The sequence below is a fragment of the Pan troglodytes genome, chromosome 19 (assembly GCF_028858775.2).
Source record: "Pan troglodytes isolate AG18354 chromosome 19, NHGRI_mPanTro3-v2.0_pri, whole genome shotgun sequence".
NCBI classification, from domain to species: Eukaryota; Metazoa; Chordata; class Mammalia; order Primates; family Hominidae; genus Pan; species Pan troglodytes.
The window spans coordinates 20,016,970-20,030,499 of record NC_072417.2 but is presented as its reverse complement, the minus strand read 5'-3'; the positions used below and the strand labels follow the sequence as shown (position 1 = coordinate 20,030,499).

At 43.5% G+C, this 13,530-nt stretch overlaps 1 protein-coding gene across 6 annotated transcripts in view; it reads right to left on the bottom strand.

Moving 5' to 3' along the window:
• Window positions 1-7,021: 7,021 nt before the first annotated feature.
• The window catches only part of CBX1 (chromobox 1), a 39,568-nt gene continuing 33,059 nt past the window's right edge, over window positions 7,022-13,530 (bottom strand). For all 6 annotated transcript variants that reach the window (XM_054669854.2, XM_054669852.2, NM_001252558.4 and 3 more), the window contains 3 exons: window positions 13,026-13,203; window positions 12,034-12,128; window positions 7,022-8,549 (listed from right to left, as the gene is read on the bottom strand). In XM_054669854.2, coding sequence (XP_054525829.1) covers window positions 8,405-8,549; window positions 12,034-12,128; window positions 13,026-13,203 — 418 coding nt within the window. In that variant the 3' untranslated portion in view covers window positions 7,022-8,404. The remainder of the gene's footprint in view (window positions 8,550-12,033; window positions 12,129-13,025; window positions 13,204-13,530) is intronic.

Genomic DNA, 13,530 nt, shown 5'->3' with positions numbered 1-13,530 from the left:
AACAAGAGCAAAACTTCCATCTCAAAAAAAAAAAAAAAGGTTTGAAAAACACATATCAATACTTTAAGAAATACAAATTATATATAGAAGGGTAAACTGTGAGAAGTAAAATTAAGCTTTAATATTCTTGTACCCTTCCTAGAAATGTATGTACAGTCATGTGTTAACGGCCAACATATATTCTGAGAAATGCCTCATTAGACAATTTTGTCATAGTGTACTTACACAAACTTAAATGGTAGTGCCTACTACACACCTAGCCTATGTGCCATATAGCCTATTGCTCCTAGGCTACAAACCTGTACAGCATGTTGCTATACTGAATACTATAGGCAGCTGAAGTACAATGATAAGTACTTGTGTATCTAAACAGAAAAGGCACAATATAGGCTGGGTGCAGTAGCTCAATGCCTGTACTCGCAACAAGACTGTGCAACTGCACTCCAGCCTGGGTGAAAGAGTGAGACCCTGTCTCAAAAAAAAAAAAAAAAAAAAAATACAGTATAAATAGGGTATTATAATCTTATCAGACCATAATCATATACGTGATCCGTCACTCATGAAATATGCAGCACATGACTGTATATGTATTTTTGTTCAGTAATTACACTGTAACTTTTACCTTATTTTGCAACTTTTTTTTTAACTTAAAAGACTTAAGAGATTTGAAAAATTCTTCTTAATCCTGTTGCTAGTGTTGTCCCTGGTCTGAGTAAGAATATTTTTGTTGGCCAGGCATGGTGGCTCACGCCTGTAATCCTGGCACTTTGGGAGGCTGAGGCAGGTGGATCACGAGGTCAGGAGTTCAAGACCAGGAGTTCAAGACCAGCCTGACCAACATGGTGAAACCCCATCTCTACTAAAAATACAAAAATTAGCCGGGCGTGGTGGCACGTGCCTGTAATCCTAGCTACTCAGGAGGCTGAGGCAGGAGAATGGCTTGAACCCGGGAGGCGGAGGTTGCAGTGAGCCAAGATCATGCCATTGCACTCCAGCCTGTGTGACAAAGCGAGACTCTGTCTCAAAAAAAAGGAGTATTTTTGTTAGCAGCCCCTCCCCCTTAGAGATATGTACAGTTTTGTCTAGGATCGTGCTGATTAGCTGGGGCATGGGGCCAAGTTGGTCAGCACTGCTGTGGGGCTGACCTCTTTCTGCTGGCAGGTAGAGTGGGTGTTCCAGCCTCTTTCTGGCAGGAAGATAGGAGGACTGAAGTAAGGCCTGTGGAAGGGCTGCTACCACTAGCCATCTACCTAAGGCAGGAAGTGAGAAGAGGTCCTAAGCCGAACAGGACTTAGGCTTAACAAAGGACCAAACTCTTCAGGGTGACTGACTTGGGTGGGTGTGGGAAAGCTTACTTTGTCTTGACTTCAGCAGTTGCAGGCTTCATTCAAACTGATTTTTTTGTCACATCTTACTCATGTTAAGGAGATGGAAATAGGCCCATATTTTCAACCTCTGCCCTGCATAGATCTCACCAATGAAGGTGGGGCTGTTTCAGTATCAATAAAAATAGCATAGTGAACTATAGAGGGAAAATCGTGATCTAGAGACATGCTTCAGTGTCATCAAGACTGGCCTCCATAGCTGACATTTCCCCACCTTTACTGGGGAAAGCTGAGTAATAATTAGTCCAACAGTCTGGTGAACAGGGAGGTACTTTTCATAGAGCCCTGTCAAGCTGGCCTCATCCCTGCTTTTATAACCCCCAGCTAAACCAAACCTTGCTGCCCCCTTCACGTTTGCTTGGTAAACAGTTCCTTGTGGGAAAAAACAACATCCCCACTATCCTCAAGTCCGCCACCTACCTCATCCTGTAGGCACTGACCAAGAGCAACAACTTTAGAAGCTCACGCTAAATATAGTTTAGGGCACACCATGGTGAACAGGTGGACAGCAAGAAGCCTGTTTCCATATTGGTGTACCATATGTATACAAACACAGGTACTAGATTGGTGTCTGCTTCTGAGTCATTTTCCCAGCCAAGTATAGAAATTTTGTAGCAAAACCCATGTGCTTCATGATCATGAGTAGTTAAGCCTTGTTTTTCTATCAAAGATCCCCGTTAAGTGAAAGGGACCCACAAACCTTCAACTTGTCATTTTGTCAATATACCAAAAATAACCTTTCTTTTTACCTTTACTGTATTACACAGAAGTCAATCATCTTCCTTGCCTCCCGCTCTGAACTTTGGAGTGGAGAATGAGCCATTTGGGGACTATGGGGAAACTTACCACTATGTGTGAAACTTAACATTACAAGTTCTAGTCCTTGTTCTGTTCAGTTCGTGTCTGCCTGAATTAGCTGAGAAACAGAATTTAGTACACGTATTGTCTCTGGAGTAGTGTGAGAATCTGGTACCTTGCAAAAGAGGGCTGTTTTCAAAAATTAGCTGGATAGAAGTCTTTGTCTTCCCTTTTGAATACACCATACCAACAAAGGTCTTAAAGCTGTTTTTTTTTTTTTTTTTTTTTTTTGAGACACAGTCTTGCCCTGTCACCCAGGCTGGAGTGTAGTGGAGCAATCTCGGCTCACTGCAAGCTCCGCCTTCCGGGTTCACGCCATTCTCCTGCCTCAGCCTGCCGAGTAGCTGGGACTACAGGCGCCTGCCACTGCGCCCAGCTAATTTTTTTGTATTTTTAGTAGAGATGGGGTTTCACCATGTTAGCCAGGATGGTCTTGATCTCCTGACCTCATGATCCGCCCGCCTTGGCCTCCCAAAGTGCTGGGATTACAGGCGTGAGCCATCGCGCCCAGCCTGCTGTTTTGGTTTTTTTTTGGAGACAGGATCTAGCTTTGTCACCCACGCTGGAGTGCAGTGGCGCGATCTTGGCTCACTGTAATACTGCCTCTAGGCTCAAGCTATTCTCCCACCTCAGCCTCCTGGTAGCTGGCATACAGGCGTGCATCACCATGCCCGGCTAATTTTTGTATTTTGGGTTTCGCCATGTTGTCCAGTCTGGTCTTGAACTCCTGAGTTCAAGCGATCTGTCCGCCTCAGCCTCCAAAGTGCTGGGATTACAGGTGTGAGCCACTGCGCCCAGTCTTAAAGCTGCTGCTTTTCCAGCCTAACTAACTTAAACTGCAGAATGGAGATAGGTTGCACAGTATTTTTTACTTAATTCTAGATGCTCTTCAACTAAGGAAACAAAAAATTTAGTTCACTTGGGGAGAGGTGGAGAATAGACCAAGGAGTTGGCATTCTGCCTTTTGTGTCAAACACAAGTGTAACTGGGGTAATAACAGTTGACTTGAACTTTCCAATTCTCAATTAGGGGCTGAAGCAGTAATTGAAATGGGCTAGTGTCCCAAAGCCAGGCGTCAAAGTTGCCCAGCCTGACCCTAACTATGCAAATAGCAAAAAGGGCAGGCTTGGTCAAAGTCAACTAGGATTTAAAAATCCATTTGGGGTAAACAGTGGCTTTGGTACTATCACAAACCACCATACAAACCAACAAGGTCACAAGGCAGACCCAGTTGTGCCGCTGGTATATTGTAAAACAGGTTATTTAATACAACCAAAAACTACAGAAGCTGAATTGTCAGCACCTATTCTAAACTTGATATTTAGCCTTCCCTCACTTTTGCCACTTCATTAGCCTAAGGAAAAAAAAAAAAAAAAACGAAAAGCCTTTAAAAGGCACTGCTCTGCTTGCCCCCACAAAGGAGGGCCAACTGTGCTTTTCATCCCAGCAGGATGGTTTTATTTCACATTTCATTTGTTTTCAACATTCAGTAGTTTATTCAACAGGAAACTTACAAGGCCAAGGTCAATTAAGTCATCCATAAGAGAGACAAGTAACTTTAAACTTCACACACTAGATAGGAAAGCAGTAACTTTTGGGGAAAAAACCTCAGTGCTGGACATCGTCAAAACAAGGTGATGTGCAGATCCACAGATTGACAAGTTGTCTTGGGATCTTAAGCTCTCCTCTATCAAACTCCTGTAATCCCACACCAAAACACTAGGATGCCTCTCCCTGATCATTGTTTCCTAGTGCTGAAAGCCAAGACTCCTTTATTAAGTTGAACGCTAATACTGAGCCTGGACTTAGTTCAGTTCTATCAGCTTTAAATTATAAATAAGAACATATCTTCATCAGAAGACCCAACTTGCACATTAATCCAAGCTATCATTTTCCCTTTTACTATGAGAAATAATTGCTTTATAATGCAGATTCCCAATGCCACAGTCCATAAAGATGTGCCAAGCACACAGACAAACCCCAAATGGCGAAAGTTTAACATCAAATTGAGCCAAGTCTATGGCCACCACAGAATTGAGAGTTCTGGAATATAAGGTCATATCTGAAAATAGGTATTTAAAAATTTAATTAGGCGAGGTGCAGTGGCTTACACCTGTAATTCTAACACTTTGGGAGGCAGAGACAGGAGGACTGCTTGAGCCCAGGAGTTCGAGACCAGCCTGGGCAACACAGTGAGACCCCATCTCTACTAAGTTAAAAAAAAAAAAAAGAAAAAAAGAATTAGCTGGGCATTATGGCACACACCTGTAGTCCCAGCTCAGGAGGCTGAGGTGGGAGGATCCCTTTAGCCTAGGAGGATGAGGCTGCCGTGAGCCATGGTAGCACCACTGCACTCTAGACTAGGTGACAGAGACCATTTCTATCCTCAAAAAAATAAATAAAAATTTAATTACTAAAATCACTTAAAATTGGTCGTCAAAATTTTCAAATGATATTAAATGCAGGAACAATTATTCCTCAGCACTGGCAGAGTGTTTCTGTGGTCATTATTCCATCCATTTACAATACTAAATAGAAACTTACTTAAGGCAATGGAGGAGCAAGATTTTTGTTTAATGGCTCTACCAGTACAGGACACCTCAGGTAATAATGATGTCACAATATTAACAAGCTCCCCTTTTCTAATAGTAACTAAGATAATTTATTGCCTCTTTAATTCCTGGGCAGGTCTATGATGGTGCAATTTCATGGAAACCACCCAACAAACATGTTTTTCCACTGCCTGAAGAAATATTCTTTGGCTGGGAGTGGTGGTTCACGCCTATAATCCCAGCACTTTGGGAAGCCAAGGCAGGTGGATCACTTGAGGTTAGGGGTTCGAGACCAGCCTGGCCAACATGGTGAAACCTCATCTCTACCAAAACTACAAAAATTAGCCAGGTGTAGTGGGGCATGCCTGTAGTCCCAGCTACTCGGGAGGCTGAAGCAGGAGAATCGCTTGAACCCAGGAGGTGGAGGTTGCAGTGAGCTGAGATTGTGCCACTGCACTCCAGCCTGGGTGACAGCGAGACTCTGTCTCAAAAGAAAAAACAAAAAACAAAGAAATATTCTCTGAATACTTTCTCAAGCTGACCTAAGATTTGTTGTGCCTACTTATATTTGTAACAGTTTGAATTTGTGGCCTCAACAATCAAAAAAGTTGATCCTTAAACTACTGATCTAGTAATATGCTAATTGGCTTTTGAAAATAACAAAATTGTGACTACCTAGCTTCAACTCAGTTTTCACTGCATGCCTATCAGTATTACTGTTTTCTCTGGGGGAGAATGATACAGTTTTTACAACAGCTCAGGAATGCCACAAATGACAAGTCAGTCAGTTCCAAAGGTTAAGACCAAAGCTGACTAGCAGTCCATTTGGGATACAAACCAAGGCTGTAGTTTCATTTCAGTGCATCTGATGGTGCAGAACAGAACCAGAACACCTCCACTTAAACTCCCTTAATTAGCTACCGACTGCTGTGCTACTGTCAACCACCACCAGGGCACACACTCAGACCTCTGTGCGGGGAGGCCTGTCTGTGACCCAGACCTTCAGTAAGGCTCCCCAGCTCCATTTATGTCTCCTGAGAACTTTCCTGAGGAGGCTTTCTGAAAAAATTATCTACACATCAGTTTATTTTAAACAAATGCTTTGCACGAGTGAGTAGTACTCAACTGTTACACTGAGTTGTTCTCAGTGGAAATCCTATGTCTGTTACAAAAATGACAAGTTGGCCGGATGTGGTGGCTCATTCCTGTAATCCTGCACTTTGGAAGGCCGAGGCGGGCGGATCATGAGGTCAGAAGATCAAGACCATCTTGGCCAACATGGTGAAACCCTGTCTCCACTAAAATACAAAAAATTAGCCGGGTGTGGTGGTGCACGCCTGTAGTCCCAGCTACTCAGGAGGATGAGGCAGGGGAATCGCTGAACCCAGGAGGCGGAGGTTACAGTGAGCTGAGATCGCACCACTGCACTCCAGCCTGGCAACAGAGCAAGACTAAAAAAAAAAAAAGGCAAGTCCAAGGCCAGGCACAGTAGCTCATGCCTGTAATCCCAGCACTTTGGCAGGCCGAGGCAGGTGGATCACCTGAGGTTAGGAGTTCGAGACCAGCCTGGCCAACATGGCAAAATCCCATCTCTACTAAAAAAATTTAAAAATTAGCCAGGTGTGGTGGCACGCGCCTGTAGTCCCAGCTACTCTGGAGGCTGAGGCAGGAGAATCGCTTGAACCTGGGAGGCAGAGGTTGTAGTGAGCCGAGATCACACCACTGTACTCCAGCCTGGGTGACAGCAAGACTCCGTCTCAAAAAAAAAAAAAAAAAAAAAAAAAAAATCATAGGCAGAAAATGATGTTTTAAATCAGTGCTCAAACACAGGGCGCCAAATTCCTGGAAAATTTTGGAGAAGTAGATTTTAGCCAAGGTCATATAATCTATTACATACCATAGGCAGGATCTAAACCTAACTTAAAAACCCATGTTTCCAAATATACCATAGTTTGGAAGTGCTATCAGGTCAGAGTGCTCAATAAACTTTTGGCAGTACTGAAGACAGCATGATGCGACCATCTTTACAACCTCTGCAGCAACTGATAAATGCCTAGTTAAGTATTTACTAAATTAACATGGTGTGACCACTGAAAGATTCAGGCCAGGCACTAGATTTTCAAGCCTACAGTGTTCAAGAAATAAAACCATTCAAGTGAGGAAGCCATTTCCAACAGGCTGAACCTATAAGGCAAGAAGGGTTCCTGGTAAGACTTAAGACAGAAATCAGGGATTATAAATCTATAGTTTTATTAAGACAAAAACTGACAGTGTAGTATGAAGTTTACATTTAAACAAAGTTTACACAGAAATCTAACACATGCCTAAAAGAATTTTACAACGTAGCTCTAGATGCAAGTCTAGACAATATCAAGAACTGATGGATCTCATGACTCAAGACAGAGCATTTTGGGTATGTTACTTATTAGGATTTCTTAAAAAATTGTTTTGTGTGTGTATGTGTGTGTTTTAAAGTGAACCACTGCCCAATATGAAAGTTTAATCTTCTCCTGAGACCAAGGCTTTTGAAATCACTAAACTCTTGGATCAATTCAGTGAAACTTGTGCTGTCAGTGACTGAACCCTGCCAACAATGGTTTCAGTGTTCAAAGCTCAAAGAAAACGGCTCCAAGAGTTTTCCCCACTAAGAGCATGGGCCCTTGTCTTTCCCTACTGTCTTACCTCCTCTACCACCCTCTTCCTCTTCCTAACACCTCAGCCAGTGGCTTGGATGAACAAGCTGATATTTATAACTTCGTTACTGGAAAAGAAAGGGTCTTCTAATTTCGGGAATTAGCACCTCTAAGGCAGAATGATCTGCTTGTACTGTATACTCTCCAATAAAAGACCTTCCCTCCTCGTCAATTTCCATCTCCAAAATGGCAACTTTGGTAACTTATGAACAGGCTTAGTCCTTTGTGGGAACAGCAATAAGTTTAGGCAGGGAACACCTTGGCTTATAGGTTTCAGACTTTCACAGCTTTTAAACAGTCTCTCACAGTCCTTATTTATGGTGCCAATGACATTTTTTTAAAGGTAAAATATTCTGGACATAGAAGCAAATCATTAGTTGTCTGTTCTTTTCCATTGCTTCACCATTTCCCCTATCAGGCCCCAAATGTTAATCAAAATGATGCTACCCATCTCCCTTTCTCCCCTCCCCATCCCTCCCTCCCCCAAATAATACACCAGTAATAGCCAAAAACTACACACATGCTACGCTGTAAAAATGCAGAGTTAACACTATTGGGAAGAAGGCTGTGGGTTGTGGAGATGCTCTTTGAAGATCTACAGTATTTTTTTGCTCTCCCACACACCCAATTCTGCAAGTTTTGTCCTTCATAGAAGGCCCTTTGCTTTTCGCAGCAAAGTGCAGAAAAGGTTGCCTTGAAACACTTATCCCCTTTCCCCTCCACTGGGATGGGTGTGCAAACTATACAGCTTGAAACGGCTTTAAAGCACTTGGGCTGCTGCAGGGCACAGAAACTATACTGGCTCTTCAAAGGACATCTTCTCAAGCCACCTCTATGGTGTCAAGACAAGTAGAACTCCTTCCCTTCCCACTTGAAACCCACAGTCAGATGTGACAGGGGCTGGTACTCAGGAGCGTTAGTTCTTGTCATCTTTTTTGTCATCATCCTCCGAGGGGTAGGAATGCCACGTCAGCCTTTCCTCATAGAAGGATATGACAACCTGTGGGCACTTGACATTGGCTTCCTTGGCAGGGACCAGGTCAGCCTCATCAGAGTTTTTCCTGCAGAATAAAGCAAAGAGAGACTTTGAGACCAGGTGCTGGTGGTCTATCCTAAGTTGGATAACCCAGGGGACAGTGCTTTAAAAATAGTAATTTTAGAAAAATAGGCTAGGGAACAATGAAAACGTGGCCCAAGCAGCATTTACTGGCAATTGTATGTCAAGTGACATCCTCAGAGTTAACTCTCCTGTTGAAAATTCCCTCTGGGGATTCAGGTATGTCAAAAGCCAGGTCAATGGACTTAACCAATCACATCTGAACATCTGGGCAAGGCCCCAAAAAGCATGACTCTCTAGATTCTCTGAGGGAAGAGAGGATACCTAGATTCTGAGGGAAGAGAAGTTACCACACTCCTCCAAAAGCCATATCCCAGCTGATAAGAACCCATGGAGAAATCTTGGCTTTGTAATAGGATTTTTTTTTTTTTTTTTTTTTTTTTGAGACAGAATCTCACTCTGTTGCCCAGGCTGGAGTGCAGTGGCATGATCTCGGATCACCACAACCTCCACCTCCTGGGTTCAAGCGATTTTCCTGCCTCAGCCTCCCCTAATAGCTGGAATTATAGGTGTGCGCCACCACACCCGGCTAATTTTTGTATTTTTAGTAGAGATGGGGTTTTGCCATCTCTACTAAAGATGTTGGCCAGGCTCATCTTGAACTCCTGACCTCAGGGGATCCACCTGCCTCAGCCTCCCAAAGTGTTGGGATTACAGGCATGAGCCACCGCGCCCGGCCCGTAATAGGATTAAATACCACATCTGGCATTGGCCAGAGCAAATGAAGATGGACACTTTTTGCATAATCGTAATTACACTGACACTTCCAAATGCTATCCTCGCATAACTTCCAGGTGCTTTGAAATGATGTTTCAACATCGGGAGTAGAAAATGAGGGAGCTGTATTTTTCTGAATTTTAAAATGTTTTCAAGTGGCTGGCCACGGTGGCTCACACCTGTAATCCCAGCACTTTGGGAAGCCGAGGCAGGTGGATCACGAGGTCAGATCGAGACCATCCTGGCTAACACGGTGAAACCCTGTCTCTACTAAAAATACAAAAATTAGCCTGGTGTGGTGGCAGGCACCTGTAGTCCCAGCTACTCGGGAGGCTGAGGCAGGAGAATGGCGTGAAACTGGGAGGCAGAGCTTGCAGTGAGCCGAGATCATGCCACTGCACTCCAGCCTGGGCGACAGAGTGAGACTCTGTCTCAAAAAAAAAAAAAAAAAAAAAAAGTTTTCAAAATTTGAAAATCATACACATTATAAGGGAATTAGGAGTAAACTCTTAGGCAGGGAGCAGTAGCTCACGCCTATAATCCCAGCACTTTGGGAGGCCAAGGTGGGCAGGCCCAGGAGTTCAAGACCAGCCTGGTCAACATGGCAAAACCGTGTTGCTACTAAAAATACAAAAATTAGCCAGGCATGGTGGCGTGCGCCTGTAATCCCAACTATTCGGGAGGCTGAGGCACAAGAATCGCTTGAACCTGGGAGGTGGAGGTTGTAGTGAACAGAGATCGCCTCACTGCACTCCAGCCTGGGTGACAGAGCCAGACTCTGTCTCATTTAAAAAAAAAAAAACAAACTCTTATCTTCAGGTTATTAGGAATGTCCTAGACAGAAGCAGTAGCGTAAAGCAAGCAGGAGACACCTGATGAGATCTCTGACAAAGCACCACCCCAAATCTCTAGAACCTTAATAACAGGAAATCAGAGCCACACAGTCCCATAGAGCAGAAGAGTAAGCTGATAATGTATGTTTTTGAACAATGGACCCAAGAGAATGGGAGGGAAATGGGAATCTGAAGCATGCTGCCATTTGCTGACAGCTGAACAACACCCTCTGAGTTAAATTTAGTCATTTCACTCCCCAGAAATATTTACTACTTTTAGAAATATACAAAAATCTCTATTCTCCAGTAAAATAACTTTTTAAAGTGTACTTGGTCTTATAATCAAATCCAGTTTTAACCTGTAGACAGCAGTGAGTCGGCCAGGTGCAGTGGCTCACGCCTGTAATCCTAGCACCTTGGGAGGCTGAGGTGGGTGGATCACCTGAGGTCAGGAGTTTGAGACCAGCCTGGCCAACATGGTGAAACCCCATCTCTATGAAAAATACAAAAATCAGCCGGGCGTGGTAGCGCATGCCTGTAATCCCAGCTACTTGAGCGGCTGAGGCAGAAGAATCGTTGAACCCGGAGGGGCGGAGGTTGCAGTGAGCTGAGATCGTGCCACTGCACTCCAGCCTGGGCGAAAGAGTGAGACTGTCTCAAAAAAAAAAAAAAAAAAAAAAAAAAAAAAGACAGTAGTGAGTCAACCAAAGGAGTACAATCTTAAGCAATATGGAGACACTACTGTAACTCACACTGGTCACATGCAGAAAAAGTATATTCTAGCTAAACTGAGTAACTCACAGTATAACTTCTCCCACCCAATAAGCGGCATCTTAAAAATGAACTTTTCTCTTATAGGTTAACAATAAATCAGCTAAAAGAGGGGCAGCTCCAGTAACTGCCTAGGGAATACATAGAAGAGAATAGGTTAGTTAGTTGTGACTCTGGCTTTCAGTGGTGCTAAAGTTAGGCCCCTCCAGCCATACTGTAAAAGAGGATAATTAGTACAGACACGAGTTTCAGAGTAAGTTCTGGACTGACAAAAGGACAAAGCTCCATAGACATTGTGTGTGTGTGTGTGTGTGTGTGTGTGTGTGTGTGTGTGTGTGTATTTTAAAGGACAAAGTTTCTAGAATGCTGCCTTCATTGGCAATGGCTTAGAATTATTCCTTCCAAATTTTAAATACAATCATTGAGATCCACTTTGTGGGGAGAATGAGCAAGAAATAGGAAGAATGGCCTTCTTTTGACAGAGTAGGAAAATTACAGAGATTGTTGGGATAACTATCTTCATTAGGCTGTTTCATGGAGTATTACTATCACTGGTATTTATACTCATAATGGAAAAAAGCAGGCTTGCTCTATGCTTGATAGCAGTTAAGGAGCCTTGCTGACCCCTGCTGGCTGATCCTGTAATTGTAGAATCTGCACAAATTGAAAGGGATCCAACAATTAAGGACAAAAGGAAGAACTACAGATTCTTTCCTAACCCTGAGAATTTAGCAGAATTTCTGATTCTGGGGCCAGCCTCATCTTTATTAAGGAGGTGGTAGAAGGAGAGGGTGGTCCAATCACATTTCATTTTCTCCCCCTTTATTTACAGAAGTGAAATGTAATTCCTTCCCACACTCTTTCCACTCTAGATTGTCTCCCACCTCCTAAAAATATGGGCAAAGACCCAAGATTCCTAAGGGCTCCTACCTGTAACTCATGAGTCCAAGGTGGCAGTCAGGCCGAGGGTCACTATCGAAGGACTATGCCATCTTAACAATTTCACACTTGGGTGATTGGAATTTCGAAGGTCCAGCTCTTTTCCTCTGGCATGAAACCAATGGGAGAGGAAAAAAAACAACCACACAGAGCCACTGGCCGACTCACCATTTCATCAGGAACATGAGCTCTCCACTGGAGTCTGTAGCTCCAATAATCCGCTCCGGCTCCAAACCTCGAGCAAAGCCTCGTGGCTTTTCTGACTGTAAAAACAAGATGGGTAGAACAATTTTATCTATATGGGACTATTATCCAGACTGGAACCATTCCTGTGTCTCTGATTAATGTAATCACAAACTCTTTTTTTTTTTGAGACGGAATCTCACTCTGTCGCCCAGGCTGGAGTGCAGTGGTGCGATCTCGGCTCACTGCAGCCTCTGCCTCCCAGGTTCAAGTGATTCTCCTGCCTCAGCCTCCCAAGTAGCTGGGACCACAGGCACATGCCACCACGTCCGGCTAATTTTTTGTATTTTTAGTAGAGGCCCAGTTTCACCGTGTTAGTCAGGATGGTCTTGATCTCCTGACCTTGTGATCCGCCCGCCTCGGCCTCCCAAGGGGCTGGGATTACAGGTGTGAGCCACCGTGCCCGGCCCAATCACAAACTCTTTTGCCAATATTTCACCAATACCTTGGCTCAAGTAAGAGAGCTGTTAGAATCCTTTGGAGTGATTATTCATCAATGTCTGAAGCGCATGAGATTTTCCCTATGTGAAAAGGGACATACAGCCCAAGCAAAATCAATGTTTACAACTATCTCTTCACTCTCAAAAAACAACTTACTTTAAGATACTGATTAAGTCAAAATAGCCACCTCACACCTTTAATGATTAAACATTGAAAATTATTTTTTACAAGAATGAATTCACTTGCCCTTATATCTGTCCCCAGCAAGTTTTCCATTTACTGCTCCTGTACCATGGATAAAAAGTAAGAGATCATGTGGCTTCATGACAGTACACTCTCACTTTGTAGGCATTAGCCTACCTAAGATTTCAGGACTAAGAAGAGACAGCTGCTAATATCAGGGAAGAAGCAGAACAAAACTACTTTGACAGTAGTTTGAATTGTGGGCTAGTAAAAATTCTTACTTCTATTCTTACCTCTTCTTTCTTCTTCTTTGGTTTGCTCTCCTCTCCCTTATCTTCAGAATCGGAATCAGCTTTGCGCTTGCCTCCCTCTGATTTATCTGTCTCATGTGCTGTTTTCTGTGACTGCAGAAACTCAGCAATGAGGTCGGGGCAATCCAGGTTCTCTTCTGGCTCCCATGTGTTGTCCTCACTGAAACCAGAGGGCACAGCAAGTCATACTTTCACTCAAATAAGTATACTCATACTAAGGATAATCGTAAGAGGACAAGACCTCAGATGTCTATGGAAAAGCTGAAATTCTTGGGGAATGGGGAAGCTTTTTAGTATAAATAGAAAGCTAAGAAACTGGCTTCCTTCAAAGGCAAATGACTTTTATTTGTCAATTTAAATTGGTCTATAGCCACACACAAAACTGTTTCTCAGCAATCACTATGGGCTGGGTACAGTGGCTCATGCCTGTAGTCCCAACACTTTGGGAGGCCCAGGTGGGAGGACTGCTTGAGGCCAGGAGTTAAGA